General features: G+C 44.5%; 1 protein-coding gene across 10 annotated transcripts in view; it reads right to left on the reverse strand.

Moving 5' to 3' along the window:
- Nucleotides 1-19745, reverse strand: part of SPIN1 (spindlin 1) — a 75249-nt gene that overhangs the window by 19505 nt on the left and 35999 nt on the right. For 8 of the 10 annotated variants that reach the window (XM_072841611.1, XM_072841569.1, XM_072841578.1 and 5 more), the window contains 2 exons: nucleotides 17796-18005; nucleotides 2702-2750 (listed from right to left, as the gene is read on the reverse strand). In XM_072841611.1, the coding sequence (XP_072697712.1) occupies nucleotides 2702-2750; nucleotides 17796-17847 (101 nt within the window). In that variant the 5' untranslated portion in view covers nucleotides 17848-18005. Of the gene's footprint in view, nucleotides 1-2701; nucleotides 2751-17795; nucleotides 18006-18827; nucleotides 18889-19745 lie in introns of those variants that run through there. The other 2 variants (XM_072841601.1, XM_072841612.1) reach the window with 2 other exon arrangements.

Consider the following 19745-nt stretch of genomic DNA (forward strand, 5'->3'; position numbering starts at 1 on the left):
TTAGACGCGCCTCAACTGTACCTTCCCTTCAAAAAGTACTCCTGAGCCTTGAACAAAAAGGGATTGGGGCACTGACCCCCACATGGTCAACAATCTGGATAAAACTCCTGACCTACTCAAAATGGAACAGCTTGACCAGAATCCTTACTGGTAACAGAACTATCAATTAACACCTATTTTTTATGTTAGCTGTATCATATGCCACATTTTTACAATCACGTAAGCTGGGGAAAAAGAGACGGTTGTGAAGACAACCATAAGGAAGAGAAGATAATTTTCAGCGCCGTCCTGTGTTTATGGAAAGCAGCCCAGTCCACGTAAACCCATGCAGCTCTAGGCCCAGGCTGTCCTAGGGCCACCCGCACTTTTACCGTGGGTGGGGCCGGGAGACGCCTGTCACCAATGTGCTCCTAGAACACCATGAGAGGACTGGCCAGCAGTAGGCACGCACATTTGTTCCGTAGCTCCACAAACTTCTGGGGGCAGCAGTGCTCCAGCACAGACCTGAACCCCTGAATCCTGCTGGTACCCACAGGGACAGGGGCCCCACCGTACTCGTCTGCTGGGTGTCTCTGTGCCTCTGTCCAGCAGTGGGGTGTCTGCTCAATCTCCCCCAACCACACGGGGTGCGGCGTGGCCACAGATCAATGGGTTGCGTGCTGGAGGGCAGCAGTGCAGGAAGCACAGGGCAGAGTGAGGCTCCGGGTCTGCTTCTCTGTACGTGGCTTCCACACACATTTTCCTTGTGGAAAGGGACCATCCTGGTCCACAGGAGGATTTTTAGGTATAGAAAGTGGTACGAGGCAGGTGGAACAAAGTGCCGAGGCGCCCAGCAGAGCCATCCAGCATCCCGCTTCGAACCAGCTCCTGGCCCAGGGCTACTCCACCAGTGTTCTGGCCCCTCCAGAGGCCACTTGTTGTGAAATGTGTACACTCGTGCATCGTCCCTCTTTTCTCCATCTTCAGATGTACGCGGCAATTAGAAGACACAGGCATATGGGACCGCCGGGCTTTCCTTTCTTCCTGGCTCCCTCTGGCTACAAAGTACCTTGGTCATAGCCCTCCACTCTTTCAACTGGAACAAGCACTAGGCCAAGCTAGTGCACCAAAGAGCACAGGGGACCAGGGCTTTCAGCTGGCACATATATAGACTGCAAAGCTTTAATAGGTAGGTGTTTATTCCTCGTGCTCCAGGGCAAGAAATAATCAGCACCTCAGAGCCAGGAGTTAACAAACGACAGTGCTTCCGACGGGGCTCGTGAAATCCTTGCACAAACCCAACAGGACCCAAAATCCTGAGTAAAGGATCTTCTAGTCACAGACACCCAGGAATGTGTAAAACAGGATAAAACTGAACGCACATTACATTCTTATAGCCCAGTATTAACTGACTGGCAAAATCTGTTTTGTGGGAACTGTTCTGGCCTTCCAGAGTTAACATTGTGCTCTGCTTCTCTCCCCTGCTGTATTTATGTTTCTGTCGTTACCTAATACTTAAGGCTTGTGTTTGTTTTGTTACCTTCTACTTGGGTCAAGGGATGGTTTACCATTTCCAGTGATGCTATGGTTTGATCACGAAGAGCAATTTATTAGATGAAGTAGATCACTGGACGTGACAGAACGATGAAGGTAATGGGCAAATCCACGAAATCTGGGAGGTGCTTTATCAAACCTCCAGGACACACGTACTCACCTCAACATCACACTTTATATCCCAAGTCATCTGCTGACCCTCGCACTACAGATATTTACATGTCCACGAGGAAGCACGTGTGCTCTGACCACCGAGCGTCAGAGAAAAGCACGCTTACACATCCAGAGCCTCTGCAACAGCCACAGTGTCTCGTGTTCTTCGCCCACAAAGGGTGGTGACTGAGGTGCTTCACAAGCCTTTCAGTATGAATAATTTGGAAAGAACTGCTGTACGGAGAGGCTCCGGAGGTGGTAGCTAGGACCCAAGGGTTTCTTCCAGGGTTAGGAGTCTACAATTAAGACTCAAACAATCAGAACTGGATCGTTAAGAGTGGTTTCCGTGGGGCAGTAGCAACGACCAGAACCTGGTGGGTTCTGTGAAACTCATTAAATGTAATTCAGTACAAGCACGGTATTTTCATTTAAGAGAGGGTCTCAATGTTCTTTTTAAATGAACTATGTTGTATGCAAAGACTTGAGGGAGAAAAGTGGCTTTTTATTCTAGTACCTATAGAATTTAGGATTTATGACATACCAGTCACTTAAAATACAGTTTTTTCATTTGTCTTTCAACATGCATATGCCTTTTCTAAATTACAAGCTTTTCATTTATTTGGAGACATTATAAAGCAGTGAGCAAGTGCCTGTCAGCATGCTAGGCAGGCCCTCAAGCATGAGTTCAGGCCTCTGTCCCCAGGGAGCTTCTTGTCCAGCAGCAGATCTGAGAAGAGACCCCACATGCCAAGAACGTGCAGCCTTTCCGAGGACAAAAGCAGAAGAGGTTCACAACACACCTGCCACCCGCACCACAACAGTCTAGCCCCATGGAGCTGGAGGGGAAATCATGGGCCAGGGGCTTTAAGACAGGGAAGGCCAGGCCAAGGCCAAGGGGCATGACTGCATGCCTGTCCCCAACATGCAGCGGGAGACGGCATCACACTGGTGTCTCAAACTCTATGCCACCTAAGGCCACACCTGCTAGCTAAAAGCAAGTTTCAGAGTTGCTTACTTGTGGGATGTCCTTTTCTTCATCATGCTTGCAGACACACCAGCATGGCCTAAAAGAGAAGTGAACATAAGTCAATAAAAACTGGACAGAAAAGACTTCAGAACTTGGGAAAAAATAAATTCTGAAAAGCTGCTATATAAAGCATGAAATGAAAATAAACCATAAACAGCCAACATATAGAAAGCCATTTACGTATCTAACTTTTAAAAAGGAGATAAGAGGAGTTCTGGGAAGATAAAATGACAAGAACAACAGCTTACCTCCCTAAATCAGCCACGAAAAACCACCCAAAATCACATGGACAGATATTACAAAAGTGAATAAGGATCCTGCGTGAAGTTAGCAGGTAGAGAAACTGTGTTCTTGCTACCAGCCACTATGGGTGCAGCAGACAGACCTGGGTGTCGGCCATTGGGACGATGGGCAGGGCAAGACCCGGGATGAGAAGGCCATACGGGGCCCCATGCTGACCCAGACCGTGTTCCCAGGGCAACATGCGGATGACAGGAAGAGAAGGAAACCAGAAGCAGTTGGTACGCCAAGCTGAGAGCCAGAGCTGGGAGGACAGGGGGCCAGGGGGTCTCAGAGGGCCTCCAAACACCTGGAGGTGGGGGGAGCAGGAAGTTGTTCCAAGTCCAGCTAGCCACCTATTTGAACCTGTGGGCCATCAGTAAAAGCCACAAAGAGATGGCCCCTCAGCAGGAAGGCTGAAGGAGCCCTACGAATAAAAACTGCTACTGCCCATCCTGGCATTTGCTGACCCAACAAACTCAAGAGGCCAAGGGGATCCCGATGTGCCACAACACATTACCAATGGGGAGCGGCACCATGCACCACACCCAGTCAGTGTAAGTAACTAGCAGAGGTGCTAAAAGTGCTGTAATAAATACTCTCAAATACATAAAGGAAGATACAACTTAAAAAAAATATGAGAAAAGAAAGGACGGGAATGACCGGGTGGAAAATAGATGCTCTGAAATGAAGATGAGCAGATGTGGTGAGCCACAGGCCAGGCCCGACAGACACAAAGACCAGTGCTGCTGTCCAGCAGCGGGGAACGGCCCTGGTAGCCTGCGGGCCAGTGTCGCCTGGCCCCAGGTACAGCGAACTGCACCAATGACACAGGGGGCTGCATGGCAAAGAAACAACAACTCTGGAAGAAGGGAGCCCTCTCGATGCAGTAAGTGCACAACCACGTGGCCAGCAAGCTCAATGATGCCAACGATGACCAGACGAAGGCACATCCTAAATCACGTTTCTAAAAACCAGCAACCAATAAAATACTTTTAAGACAGCCAGCCAATGAAAGAAGCATTAAATGTATGGACACAAAGAGAATCCTGGCTCCAGATTCACTGTCAGAAAGAGCGGAGCCAGGACAGAAGAGTGTGTGTGGGGCTAGCCTGAGGAAGCCCTGTGCATGGACTTAGCAGCCTCCAGCCCCAATGGAGCACACAGTTACAGCACACATACACACACCAAGAAGCCACATTTAACCACAGGCTGCGTGTGAACCTTGTCCCAGGACACTGAGGTACACGCAGCAAGACCTGACAACCCCGGCAGGAAAAATCCCCCGTTCCCTGTACACACTTGAATTCCTCTCTCGGTAACGGACATAGCAAGTGGGTAGAAAATTGGTGGGGACACAGAAGACCCGAACTCCATAAACAGCCAACGTGCATTTTTTCGAGACGTTCACCCCGACACACCACCTGCTCCTAACACAAACCCTCCATACACTTAACCTGAAATCATAAGAAGTTCGTGCTCTGACCACATCAGAATTAAACCAGAAATAGTATCCGCAAATACCTGTTTTTTTGAACATTAAACACCAAACTTCTAAAAGTCCATAGTTCAAAGACAAAAATCACAATGAAATCAGACCTTGAAGAAAACTGGAAACACAATCCATGGGATGCAGCTATCACAGCAGGTACTAAGGTCATCAAAATTCATGCTGAGCAGCAAAACTATACAGAGAACAAAGAGCCTCAAGACCACAAGCTCAGGATGGTGGTTCCCTGGCTGAAGGAGGAAGGCTTGTGGGTTATCCCCAAAGCATTCTCTCCTTGGCCTCATATTGAAGAGTGTGTTTTAACACACATTTCCTAATACTACATTTATAATTTTAAAGTTAAGTAAACAGGGAGACAGACGGCCGACCGGTCTGTGCAGGACTCTGTTACTGTTCATAGGTGACGCCAGAGGGACATCCTCCCGACCTCGACCCAGTCCAGCCCCCCGGGAAGACACAGCCCGGAAGGAGAGCAGATCTCCCTGAAGCATCCCCAGAACATCTCAAGGCCTGGGGTGGATGGGCTGAAGAGAGCAGGTAAGCAAGCAGACATGAAGGATCGCCCAAGGTCTGTTGGACCTGCCACAGGCATCTGCACCCTCCCCTCCCACGTGGAGCACTGCAGGACAGGGCAGCTTAGCATCTGGGCTGTGCCATCTGCATGCCAAGCAAAGCTCCGGCCCACAAGTCACCACACACCCCAGCCAGAGGAGGACCACGGTGGACACAGTCTTCTCTTTATCACTCAAGAATCCCCCACCTGTATGCATGCTCTAAGACGAGCAGCTCGCTGTTCATGGAATGATCTCAGAGCTATACAGATGAAGTGAAAGAACTGGTATCCTCAAGAACCCTGAGGCCATCACAGTCACCACATGGGAATAAGAGGGAAAGCAAGAGCTCCTGAAAACCGAGCGTGGTGGGCAGAAAGGACGGTTCTGAGGTGGCACCTGAGGAGCTGAAGTTTCCCTGCCCCCTAACCAGCAGAAAGCTGAACAAGATGAAGAATCAACAACTCTTCTTCGACTGGCCAGAGAAGCGAAGTCACAGGGTGAACCACTGCTCCCCAAAGCAGAGACAGACCTGGGGATATGGACAAGGAGACAGAACTAAGAGGCAGAAGCTTCTGCGGGAACCAGGGCAGGGACGCCCGAGCGACAGGCAGCTGGAGCCTCTGTGTGGACAAGTCTGGGACAAACCCTCCAGCCACCAGTCTTGCTGAGGGAACGCAGGGCTCCAAGCTTCTGCAGGTTTCACCCTGGGAGCTCCACCAAGTTCTCAGGAAAGATCAGAGAAAAATCTCCTCCTGCTTCCAGCAGAGGGAGGGGAAAGTACACATGTAGAACTCAATGAAGCATTCAAGTCTTCACAAGGCCTGCCCTCAAGAGCCTAACCTCTGGGGTTCATACCCAAGCCCAGCTGGCCTGAGGGAAGGGACATGCAAAGTCCAGCTGCCTGCTGTCCTACCCCACAGGAGGAGGTGGTCATCCAGTGGCACAACTCACAAAAGGAGACGGGATCACAGCACCACAAACTGTGCAACCCACATGGCCCGTCGTCACATCACTGCAGACTGATGGGCTTCCTTCTTCCGTACATTGTGTCTTAGTCAAAAAATTATAATGCACATTAAAAAGCAAACAACGTGGTTTGAGGAGAAAGCAAGCATTCAAACTAGACCCAGGGATGACGGGGATGGTGGAATTATCAGACCAAGAATTATAAGTAACTATCAATAATAAGCCAGGGGCTCTAACGAAAAAAAATGTAGACAACACGTTAGAAAAGATGAGTAACGTAAACAGAGAGAAGTTATCAGAAAAAATTAAAAAGATATGGCAGAGATCACACCATAATGGGAATGAAGATGTGTCTGGGGGACTCACCATGGAGAAAGTGGCATCATGGAAAGTGCTTGATTAAAACCATACAAGGCAGGGGAGAGTGGAAGGGAGAAAAGGAAGAAAGCCCGAGGGCAAGGACCAGGAGCAGTGAGAAACGCAGCCAATATGAACCCAGCAATCACTGATCGGGGCTGAGGAAGAATCCTGGAGCTTCTGGACATGCCAACAGAAACCCCCAAACCTGAAAAGCTAAGAGAAAAAGACCAAGACAGGAAAAAATAAATCAGAATATCCAAGCACCTTGGGACAACTTCAAAGAAGTAACACAATACAAGGGGAATACGAGAAGTAAATGAAGTGACTATTTCCCCAAACTGATGTCAGACACTAACCCAGAGAAGACCAGGCAGGATAAGTGCCCCGAAACCACAGAGAAGTGCGTCATATTCACACCACCGCAAATCAAGGACACAGAAAAACTCCTGATAAAGCCAGAGAAAAAACATCTTACGCGTGGAGGAAAGGAGCAAGAATCACATCCAATGACTCCTCAGAAAGCCCACATAGAGCAGATTGAGAGACCTCAAGTGCTGGGATAAAATTAAAAACCTGCAATTTTATATTCTGCTACCCTTCAAGAGTGGAGCTGATGATGACCTGCTCAAACAAGCAAAAGTTAAGAGAATTTGTTGCCAAGACACCTGAGCTACAAGAAATGTTAACAGAAATTATTTAGAGAGAAGAAAAAATGATACAACTGAGAAACTCAAATGTGTAGAAAGATCATTAGAGATGGAATCAGTGAAGGTAAAACAAAACCTTTTGTTTTTATTCTTCTTACTAGAACTGGTTAACATTTTTTTCAGAATACTAACAAGTACTTATTATAGTAGCTTACCTGTAAGTGAATTGGATTAGTTATAAATGTATCCTGCAAACTATAAGACAGTCTCTTAAAAAATAAAAGAACAAAACAAATATAGCATATTAATCCAATAGTCACCTTAAGTATGTCTAAGTACACCAATTAAAAGACCAAGACTGCCAATGTGGAACAAAAAACAAGACCATACTATATACTCTCCACAATAAATCCACTTTAAATATAAAGACATATTTAGATTAAAAGTAGAGAGAAGGAAAAAGATATACCATGCTAACACTGATCAGAGAAGCGAGAGTAGCTACATTAATTTCAGAGAGATTCCAGAGCAAGAAAAGTCATCAAGGAAAAAGAGAGAGATTATGATAAAGCAATCAATCCTCTAGGAAGATAGGACAATCCCTAACATGTGTGCACCTAACAACAGCACATCAAACCACATGAGGCAAACTGTCAGAACTACGAAGAGAAACTGAGGAAACCACTATCATACTTGATGCTTCAATACCCCTCTATCAAAAATGGGCAGACCCAGCAGGCAGAAAATCAGTGAGGACAGTCAAACCCAACACTACCACAAATCAAATGGATGTGATGGACATCAACAGACCAACAACAGCAGAATATACATTCTTTGCAAGCTCCCATGAAGCATTCATTCCAGATCATAAAACAAATCTTAACACATTTAAAAGAACAGAAATCCTAAAACTGCTCAAAAACAATAAAATCAAAATAAATTCAATAAGAGAAAAGTAGCTGGAAAATCCCCAAATACTCAAAGATTAAACACACATGTAAATACAAAGTTCAAAGAAGAAATCACAAGACAAACTTAAAAATGTTTTGAACTAAATGAAAATGAAAATACGATTTACAAAATTTGTGGGATGCAGGGAAAACAGTGCACGGAAAGAAATTTATTTATTTATTTATTTATTTTTTCGGAAAGAAATTTATAGCACTGAATACACGTATTAGAAAAAAGGAAAGATCTAAAATAAAAAATCTAAGCTTCCATCTTAAAAAACTAAAAGAGGAAACCATATTAAATACAAGCAAAAGATATTATAAAAATTATAACAGAAACCAATAATATTTTAAACAAGAAATCAATAATATCAAAAGTTCATTCTTTGAAAAGATCAAAACTGATAAATCTCTAAACAGGGTAACAAGAAGAGAGAACAAATTACTAACATGAGAAATCAAAGAGGAGACGTAACTACAGACCCTATATACAAGATAGATACGAGGAAAACTATAAAAGTGGTGAAAGAAATCAAAGAACTATCTAAATGGAAAGATACTAAAAAAAAAAAAAAAAAAAGGAAAGATACTCCATATTCAGCAACAGAAAGACTCAATATTGTCAAGATGTCAGTTCTTCCCAACTTGATCTATAGATTCAAGGCAATCCCAACACAAATCCTAGCGAGTTATTTTGTGGCTATCAATAAACTAGTTCTAAAGCTTATAGGGAGAAGAAGATCCAAACAGCATACACAATACTGAAGGAGGAGAACAAAGAGGACTGACAGTACTTGACTTTAAGACATATTATAAAAACTACACTAATCAAAACAGCATGGTACCTGCTAAAGAATAGACAAATAGATCAAACAGAAAACCCTGAAAAAGACCCACATATGGTCAACTGATCTTTGACAAGGAGCAAAGGCAATACAACAGTACGATACAGAAAAGACAGTCTTTTTTTAAAAAAAGACTTTATTCATGAAAGACACAGAAAGAGGCAGAGGGAGAAGCAGGCTCCCTGCACAGGAGCCTGACACAGGACTCAATCCCAGGACCCTGGGATCAATGCCCTGAGCCAAAGGCAGATGCTCAACCACTGAGCCGCCCAGGTGTCCCAAAAAGACAGTCTTTTTAAATAAATGATGCTGGAACAACTTAGACATCGTGTGCAAAAAAATGAATTTAGACACAGATCTTACATGCTTCACAAAAATTAATGCAAAATGGATCACAGACCTAAATGCAGAGTGAAAAACTGTAAAACTCCTAAAAGTTAACATTGGAAAAAATCCAAATGACCTTGGTTATGTTGATGACTTTTTAGATAATACACCAATGGCCTAATTTATGAAAGAAATTAATAAGATTATGAATTATAATGAAATTGGATTTCATTAATATTAAAAAACTGCTGCTCTGTGAAAGACACTATCAAGAAAATGACAAGACAATCAGAAGAAAACTGATGTAGACTGTTATCCAAAATATACAAAGAATTCTTAAAATTCAACAATAAGAAAGCCACCTGATTAAACATGGCCCAAAGAGCTTAACACTAAAAAACAGAGATGGCAAAAAAACTTATATGAAAAGATGGTCTATACATCATATGTCATGAGGGAAATGCAAACTAAAAACAATGTGATACCACTACACATCTAATAGAATGGCCAAAATCCAAAACACCAACATCAAGCACTGGAGAGGATGTACAGCAACAGGAACTTGCATTCATGGAGGAAAGAAGGCAGACTGGTGCAGCCGCACTGGAAGACAGTTTGGTGGCTTCTTACAAACCATACTCTTACCATGTGATCTAGCAATTATGGTCCTTGATATGTACCCAAAGAAGCTGGAAACATGTCCACACAAAAACCTGCCGATGGATGTGTACAGCAGCTTTATTTAGAATTCCCTAAACTTGGGATCCCTGGGTGGCGCAACGGTTTAGTGCCTGCCTTTGGCCCAGGGCGCGATCCTGGAGACCTGGGATCGAATCCCACATCAGGCTCCCGGTGCATGGAGCCTGCTTCTCCCTCTGCCTGTGTCTCTGCCTCTCTCTCTCTCTCTCTCTGTGACTATCATAAATAAAAAATAAAAAAAAAATAAAAAAAAGAATTCCCTAAACTTGGAAGCATCCAAGACATCCTTTAGTGGGTGACTGGATAAATACACCATGGTACGTCCACAAACGGAGTATTACTCACTACTGAAAAAGACAAGCTATCAAGTCATAGAAAGACATGGAAAACCCTAAGTGCATACTGCTAAGTGAAAAGAAGCCAATCTGAAAAGGCTACACAGAATTCCAACTCTATGACATCCTGGGAAAGGCAGATCTATGGATACAGTAAAAGGTCAGTGGCGGCTAGGGCTTAGGGGGAGAGAGAAATGAATAGCTGGAAAATAGGAGGATTTTTTAGGAAGTAAAACTACTCTGAATGATACCAGAAAGGTGGATGTGAGTGATTATACATTTGTCAAAACCCCACAGAATATACAGCACCGAGAGTGAACCTTAAGGTAACAATGGACTCTGGGTGATCATGACATAGCACTGTAGTTGCATCAGCTGTAACCAATGTACTATCAGCTGGGAGATACTGCTAGTAGGTGAGGCCAAGGGAGAGGGCACCAGGAGTATATGAAAAACATATATTCCGCTCAATTTTGCTGGGCAGTTAAAACTGCTTTAAGAAAAATAAAGTCCTTTTTAAAAAGTCTTTTTTAAAAAAATAAAGAGGTACCAGACATACTCTTTCATCATCAACCAGAAAGCAATACCCACAAAATGGAGGCAAAAGGACTTTGAACCCAGACTTCCATACCTTATGTTCACATGTGGCCTCAAAAGTTACATCTCCCACAAATCTCTGGAAGTCACTGGAGGATATTCTTCAGAAAACAGGAAAGAAAAGATTCACAAAGTAACCACAGACATAAGCTAGGAGTGCAGAAGTCCAGCATGGCTTCTGTGACGGAGGCTGAGACCCACGTAGATGGGAACAAGAGGCCAGGGACTTAAGCAAAGTCCTCTCCAAGGAGCCAGCGCCACACAGCGGCAAGGGTTAAGAAATAACTCCTATCACAAAGGTTAGTAACTGACTTTAAAAGAGCTTCTAAAAGTAGAAGAAAATCAGGGGAGATAAGAACAGAAAAGGGAAGGGAGAGAGGTGGGGGATGGGGTAACTGGGTGCCGGGCACCGAGGAGGGCACTTGATGTTATACTACGTGTTGGCAAATTGAATTTAAAGAAAAAAGAAAAAACAAAACAGAAAAGGGAAGGCCCTACAGGATGTGATATTCACCTCATACATGAAAGTAGAGATTCCTTCCTCACCCTTCTGACAACACACTACAGCACCAAGCCTGGGGGAGACTTGCTTCGACTGCCTAAGAGGACAAAATGGTACAAAGTCCACAAATACCTTACAGAATTGCATATGCATTTAAGATCTGAGTCCTTCTCTCTCTGGAAAGCTATCCCAATGACAACACACTGGCAGGACAAACAGACAAGCCTATTTATTGTAGTCATCACGTCTAATAAGGAAGAGCAGAAAGAACCTTGATGTCCAACTAAGTGGCCTCCGAACAAATGAGTGGGAATGCCCGAGCTGTGAAGAGCGGTAAGGAGGCACTCTCATACTGCTGAGGAGTGTCATCAGCACACACCATGCAGGGGACAAGTAACAGAGGCGCCCTGGTGTCAGGGTGGCATCAGTCACTTGATCACAGATTGTCCAAAAGAAAACAGAACAAGATCCTTTACTAGGTGCTACATCTATTTGATGATTGAAATGTGAAAACAAACAGAGGCATAATTTACAAAATAAACTGTTCTAGTAGACTCAGAAAAGTTATTGAAACTGTACTAAACTGTGACACCTAAGAAAAACTACATTCACTCAAACTGCTTTAACAGAAGCTCATTTAGGGATGGATGTTCCAAAAACACTCACGCCTCTTATTGAGCCTCACTTTACTGTGCTTTGCAGATACTGTGCTTTTTACAAACCGAAGGTTTGTGGCAACCCTGCATGGAGCAAGTCAGCGTCATTTTTCCAACAGCATTTGCTCCCTTCGTGTCTCTGTGTCACATTTTGGTAATTCTCAGAATATTCCAAATCTTTTCATTATTACAATATTTATTACAGTGTTCTGTGATCAGTGCTTAAGACTTGCTGAAAGTTCAGATGGTTAGCATTTTTTAGGACTTGACTTTTTAAAATTAAGGTATGTACACTGTTTTGTAGACATAACGCTATCAGGGCAGCTGGCTGGGTCAGTCTGTAGAGCATGTAAGTCAGTCTCTGGGCTGTGAGTTCAAGTCTTACACTGGGCATGGAGTTTACTTAAAAAGGGCGGTGGGGGAGGGGGGCCTGGGTGGCTCAGTGGAGCATCTGACTCGGTTTCAGCTCAGGTCACGATCCCAGGGTGGTGGGATCAGCCCTGCATCGGGCTCAATAGTCAGTGGGGAGTCTGTGTGATTCTCCTCCTCTCTCTGCCTGTCCTTTCCCCCTCCTCATGCACTCTCTCTAAAATGGATAAATAAGAAAAACAGACATAACACTACTGCACACAGTAGACTGCAGTAGAGCATACACATAACTCATATACACACCGAGAAACCAAGAAATTCATCTGACACATAGTACTGCGATATCTGCGTTATCATGGTGGTCTGGAGCTGAAGCTGCAACAGCTACCAGACAGGCCTTTTACTAGTTGTAAATTTCGAGTGGACTCAGATTTCCCAAAGATAAAAACCCTTTCTGTTCCAGCACCTTGTTTAAATTAGGAATCCTCACCAATCTCATCCACATCACATTCAGTGTCTCCAACTCTACCAACTCACACAGTCCTCCCTGGGAACAGCTCTGCATCTTGTGAAATCTCCCTGGGAGGCTGAGGCTGTCAAGGGCACTCTCCCTGCTGCTGAATAAATCTAGTAAGCCCAGTTTCATGTGACAAGAAGTGGTCTCTGGTGGCAAGGCTTCAACAGATGTAAAGGTACAGGACTACAGAGGAGAAATCAGGGTATCTGAGGGTTGATCAATATTCTCTCCTTAAACTGTCAGGAAATCTAAAAACCTATCTATAGAGAAAACACCCCCAAATATTGACACTGGGAGGCCCCAATAATGTAACTGAAGGCCACCAAGCACCACTTATACACACAGCTTCCAACTAACTTTTTTGTGCCTTGCTAAAGGATCCACCTTGGAGCTCAGGAAATTTGAGGAAAACCTCCAAACAAAACAGACTAAAAAGCAAATAGATACAAAGACACTCCTAACAGGCCAGGCTAATTCAAAAAAGTCTTTTTAAAATTACAATTTACAGCCACAGAATACTTGCATCAATGAAATTATAGGAGAACAAAAAAGGAGCTCATAGAAACTTAAAATGCTCACTGAAATCATTTTTAAAGGTTGGAAAATAAAGTCAGTAAACTTCCTAAGAATGAGAAAATGGAAATGAATAATTGGAGAGGTTTAGGGAAAAAAATAGAAAGCCCAGCCTCAGAAGCAGAGGTCCCAGCATCATGCATTCCAGAGAAGAGGAAATGAGCACATAAAAGAAGTAACACAGAACTCCCCCCACAGGGGGACAGACATGACACGGAAAGCCCAAGCACCGAGTCAGAAAGGCCCACAGAGACACGCACTGTCATACATTCTCAAGCAAAGGAAAAATCCAGCCCAGAGGTTTTCAGAGGAGAGGGAGAAACCCCTGGACACACACACACAGGTTCAGAAACAGCATCCAATTCCCCAACAGCAATGGTGGGGTCTCAGAGACAAGGAGGGCAACAATGCCCGGAGATTCTGAAGCAACAGTGATTTTCGACCTAGACCTTTGGCCCGACCAAAGACTGGGCAGGAGAGAAAGAAGACAATGTTGATGTGAGGTCTCAGAAAGAACCTCACCTAGGTGCACTTTCAGAAAAGTCTATTAGAGACCATTTTACATAGGCAGAAAAGTAGAGAATATGACCAACTACACATTCCACTTGTCATTTTAAAGGTTTCTTAAAAATTTATTTGAAAGACAGAGCCAGAGAAAGAGCATGAGCGAGGGAAGGGCAGAGGGAAAGGCAGAAGCAGACTCTTAGCTGAGCAGGGAGCCCGATGTGGGACTTGATCCCAGGACCGAGCCGAAGGGCAGATGCTCAACCACTGACAGGTGCCCCTCCACTTGTCACTTTAACCATGAATTCACTCACTGTCTGCTCTGGAAGCTTCTTGACTCTGTACCTAGGCAAGCATACACACCAAAAACAGGAAGGGCACAGCAACCAGAAATGAGGAGAACCCAGCTGCAGACAGGAAACAGACGTTCCAAGAATGACAGCACAGCCGTGGGGCTAGAGGACGCAGCTCACATGACAGGCCGGAAAACGGGAGAAGAGTTCCAAAGGAAGCACGGACAAATGGGCTGTCTATGGCGTCGGCCATGTGGCATATTATACTGACAGTTCTATAAAGCTGTTGGGAGTATTTAAGAGACTTCAAGTTGCAAAGAAATTTAAGCAAATAGAAAAAAACAAGAAATCGCTAAAACTCCAAGAAAAAAAATGTACCAAAAAAAGAAAAAAAGAAAGTCATCTCATTGCCTTACTTGGTTCAGCACTGTCAGATTCAAGAGAAATTTACCTACTCATATTATTTACAAATGGTAAAGGTAAACATCAGAAGGGACAGAGTGCCTGCTTTTTGTTGTAAGTCTTTTGACACTAACTTAACTTTTTCAACAATGAATTTTTATTAATTTTTATTAATTTTAAAACCAAAGTTTTAAAAATATTTTAACTAAACACAGCAAAAGTAGTTGCTAAATCTCAGTATTAGACACATGGGTATGTATTACTGTTCCTTGTACCTATCTGTATGATTCAAGTATATCCTGAAAAGGGAAAAACTGCAACCTTGGATAAAGTAGTAAAAATGGAGACTAACTCTAGGAAAAAAACACATGAAAAACATTGTACCATATAATAGGATTTGGTGCCTGTCTTTAAGTGTATATAAATTACTATCTTAGTAACCAATTTAATTCCAACATAATTATATAGATAAACCTAAGTTATTTTAAAATAGAAATTCCTGGGGCGCCTGGGTGGCTCAGTTGGTTGAGCCTTCGGCTCAGGTCATGATGCTGGGATCTGGGATCAAGCACTATCGAGCACTTGCTGAGCAGGGAGCCTGCCTCTTCTATTCCCTCTGCTGTTCCCCCCACAACTTGTGCTCTCTGGTTCTCTCTCTGTCAAATAAATAAATAAAATCTTTCAAAAAATTAAAATAGAAATTAAAAAAAATTCCTAATATGTTGAACTAAATATATAAAGAGCAAGAGCATGCAAACATTTGTTTTTCAAGTTTTTATTGATCACCCACGCTCCATGTCAACCATAGAACCCAGTACTAGGGACTGCCTACTGATCTACTTACCACGGTGGCACATTTAAGGCATGGCCTCAAATTCCTCACCCTTCTCCCATCAAGCATGGTACACGCTCCCTCCCTAGTGCCTGGCCTGGCTATTGGCTATGCAGCAAGTCGGCCAGTCAGTATGAGTCCCAGGGCCCCAGGCTCCACGAGGAGAGCCTCACAGCTGTGCCTATCTTGGGGGGGGGGGGGGGGGCGGGCTTTGTGTTAGTCCAGCCCCAAGAGGCCCAGAGAGGAAAAGAAAGGTCCCTCCACTGTAAGCTGAGATGGAATCCGCCTACAGGCATAGCTGAGCCACTGTACCAATCCTGGAATGCCTACCCAGGCTTCTTGCTCCACGAAAAAAAGACACCTCCCTTTTGGGTGAATTTTTTTTATTTGTAAATGGGCACATTCATAACTGACATAGGGATTTAAAAGCAACAAAACCCTGGTCTATGTAAATTGGAAGAATGATTTAAGACAATTTTATAAACAATACTGATCAAGGGGTCAGCAATCTTTCCAAAATACGATCTGTCACACAACAGTGGGAAACAAGGGACTCCATGATCTCACACTGAAGTATCAAACAACGGGCCGACGAGAACTTACAAGAGTACCTGCTTTGTCTTTAGCCGTATGCCAGGTGCTCTTAGAAATGTCCAGGAAAAAGAAAATCTAAGATCAAACAAAAGTACTGGCTGTATGAACAATCTCTCCCTTAAGAGCAACAGCATCACTTGGTTTAGATCCTTCAGGCATTTATACCATGGGACATAATCAGTGTAATTTGCTCGCTCTCCTGACCAAAAGGACTTAAAATCAATGAAGAAAATGGGAGAAAGAAAGAAAAGAAAGAAAGAAAAGAAAGAAAGCTGAGTGCACCTTCTGCACTCAGCTTCAGAAAGAAAGGAAGGAAGAAAGGAAGGAAGAAAGGAAGGAAGAAAGGAAGGAAGGAAGGAAGGAAGAAAGGAAGAAAGGAAGAAAGGAAGAAAGGAAGAAAGGAAGAAAGGAAGAAAGGAAGAAAGGAAGAAAGGAAGAAAGGAAGAAAGGAAGAAAGGAAGAAAGGAAGAAAGGAAGAAAGGAAGAAAGAAAGAAAGAAAGAAAGAAAGAAAGAAAGAAAGAAACGGGACTGCTGAATTTGAAATGGTGTGCATAAAAAGAACCCTGGAAAATTAATCACTATTTCAAATGACAAACATGGGAGGTTTCACTAATAAAAAAAAAAACTTGACAGCTTTTTGCAATCAACAAGATAAAATTTAAAATATTTTATTGTAAATAGTATGATCATAAATAACAATGCTTTCTGTAGGACAGCTATTAATGCACCAGGCACCCAACTAAGCCCCACCCCGCCCATCCCGCTTCTCCCAATAACCTCAGCAGGTCCATACCACAGCACACCCCTACTTAAGTGACAAAAACAAAGGCTTGAGAAGATGTGCAGCGTGCCCATGTCTATGTGGCTGAGAGGGCCAGGATAAGATAACGTAGTCACAGATGGCTTACACTTCAGTCTGTCATCTCTGGCCCAACATATCTTACTGACAAATCCTGAACACTGAAATCAATATTATCTTCACAAAAGAAGAGCTAAAATAAAGAAGAGACAAGGGGAACTTAAAAATCTTAATCCTTGTGGATCTTCTAAAAAGGAGTTCCAAATAAATGTAAGAAAGAGTTCTAAATCAAACAGCAACCATTTCTGTAGTATTATTTTACCAGCAGAATTCTCTCATTTATCATAGAATCTTAAAATGTTATGACAGACTTTTTTCAACATTCAAATGTATTACTGGAGAAGAACTTAAGGCCTAAAGGAAATATCACTTACCTATTCCAGAATGTAAGCCTGTAAGATTTTACCTTTGCTTCTGGGGTGAGTAAAGATGATGCAAAGTCTAACCTTCTATCTTGTTGTAGTAGCTGTGTGCCACAAGAGTTCGTGTCTAGTAAATATTTGTCTCATTTCCACCCATTTCATCCCAATAAATTATTTCAAATAAACATACAAAAGCTTTTTTCCTTAAAATCACTAAATAGCCTAACACTCATACTGTTCTAGTCAAATCACTTTCATTTCTTTCAAAAAGAAATGATAAATCCTTCATTTTATAATCCCATGAGGTAAGTATTTATAATTCACTTGCTGTATTTAGCAGACATCTGTATTTACCAGAAGGTGAAAGACCACAGAAAAAAATATTAACATGCTCCCTGCCTTTCAAAAAAGGGACCTATTATTTCCCATGTATGTGCCTGGAACCCTGGAAAGCACAAAGTTTTAAGAACAGCCAACCAGTAGGAGCCATGTGAGAGACTCCTGGATGTTCATGTTCCACACGTAGTAACGAAGGCAGGGGCCGCCTACCTGCATCCGCTCTGGACCGCTGGCCAGGTGTCTTCCCGAATGGGGTCTTCATTCATCTGTATTTAAGTGAGCAGCACAGCTGCTGGACTAGGGTGAAAAGTGGATACTCTCCGATTTGAAACTTTTCACAGAATCTCAATGTTCCTGTTAATCCATCATCCAAGTGCCTTTTTTACAAGTTCAGCAAAAACATGTGAAATCATAAGGACTCTGTAAAACAGTGAAGTAATGGTTCGTTACTAGAGCATCACAAAAGCAAAACTACCCGAGTGAGCCACCAACTAACGTAAAATTTTAAACACATCAGCCACAAAGTGCTCTGCCCAGAAGCAATTAGCCTGACTTCCTCAGACCTGGGCACCAGGGGCTGCACCACCCACGGAGGCCGTGGGATCGCCCACACTGCATCTGCCTTCTGCACTCAGCCCAAGACCCATCCTGCCGCCACAGCCATAAAGGGAAAGCACCGGGGTGGCAGTGAACAGGGTTCTCCCTCAGAGGAAGGGGGCCAGCAGGTCAGAGAGAGGAGCACAGCCAACAGGACTCAAGTGCCCTATCTACTCCCGAGCTTCCAGAAACCAGAGGGAAGAGCAGCAACTCCTGTACCCATGCAAAAGTTGGTCATCTTAGGGAAGCAGTTTATCCCTTAAGGTAAATCTGATTCCCGCTGCATCCAGAGTAACACATATGTGGAGACAACGCCCCCTGCGTATCTCACAGATGTACAGCACTACCCTGGGCCTCGTGGGGTTAGTCTTCATGCAACCACGGCCACGTGTTCACAGGTTCAAGAACTGAAGGCAGTGCTGAATTAATTTTCGAGACAAAAATGTAACAGAATAAAATGATTAAAAAGCCTTATTAATCATTAAGCATTAATCAGGAGAGAAGAATCCATTTAACGGATGAAAATTCTTAACTATATTAAACTTTTCCATATTCAAGGCAGACTTAAAAATGACCAGATGTTAGAACTCACTCAGCGATTATGGCCCCCCACTGGGGCTCAGGAGCAAAGGAGGCAGCACACACCTAAGTGAGAACATGCCGCGCAGGAGCAGCACCTCTTCAGGACTTGGCTCTTCCCCCTTGAGGTTCTAGGGCTTGCAGCCTCACCATCCAAGGCCTGGGGAGCCCCCGCAGAGGCTGCCACCCATCTCCCAGGTCCACCCGCAGCCACTCCAGCAGCCACTCCAGCATCCTACACAATGCCCCCACCCTCTAGAAGGCCACAAGCGGCCACTCCTGCCCACAGCTCCCCATCTGCCACCCACAGGGCCACCAGGCCACAGCGCGGGAATATCGTACATGCCAGCCTGCCGCCTGGGCCTGGGGTCGCCCGAGGCCCCCATGCCCAATCCCCTCCGCCGTGCCACCACGTTCACCATGCCCTCAGAACGATGCACTCCTGCAGTCTGCCCCCAGGTCTCTGACACCCTCCTTTCAAGACTGCTGCCCCCACCCCAAGCTCCAGGGTCACAGCTCACACCTTCTGACCACCAAGCCTACGAGAGCTCTGGAATCCTCACCGCAAGGACCTCATCTCAAACCACCTCTGATCGTCCCCCTCCCCTTGCATGGATGCTCTACCCCACACTTCCCTGGTGCGCCGGGGCCTCAGCACTGTCCCACAGTTCGTGGGCATCATCGGGGCCAACCTGCCCCCTGCAACTGCTCCAACTCCTCGGATATCACCCATGAAAGCTACTCCCCTGCTTGCCTCCATTTTCTCACCCCTCTTGTCCTGTACCCTTGGTGGCAAAGCCTCCAGTGCCCACGGCTCATGCCACCAGGTATGGACAACCAATGGAGCAAGCAGGCAAGCACGTGGCCACCTGCCAGGGGGACAGCCCTGCATGAGAGAGGACAACCCACCCTCACACCTCCGACCCCGAGGGCGACGTCAGCTCTCTCCTGCCTCCCCTACTGGCTCCCCCTTACCGCCAGAGC

Source organism: Canis lupus, chromosome 1 (genome assembly GCF_048164855.1).
Source record: "Canis lupus baileyi chromosome 1, mCanLup2.hap1, whole genome shotgun sequence".
Taxonomy (NCBI): Eukaryota; Metazoa; Chordata; class Mammalia; order Carnivora; family Canidae; genus Canis; species Canis lupus.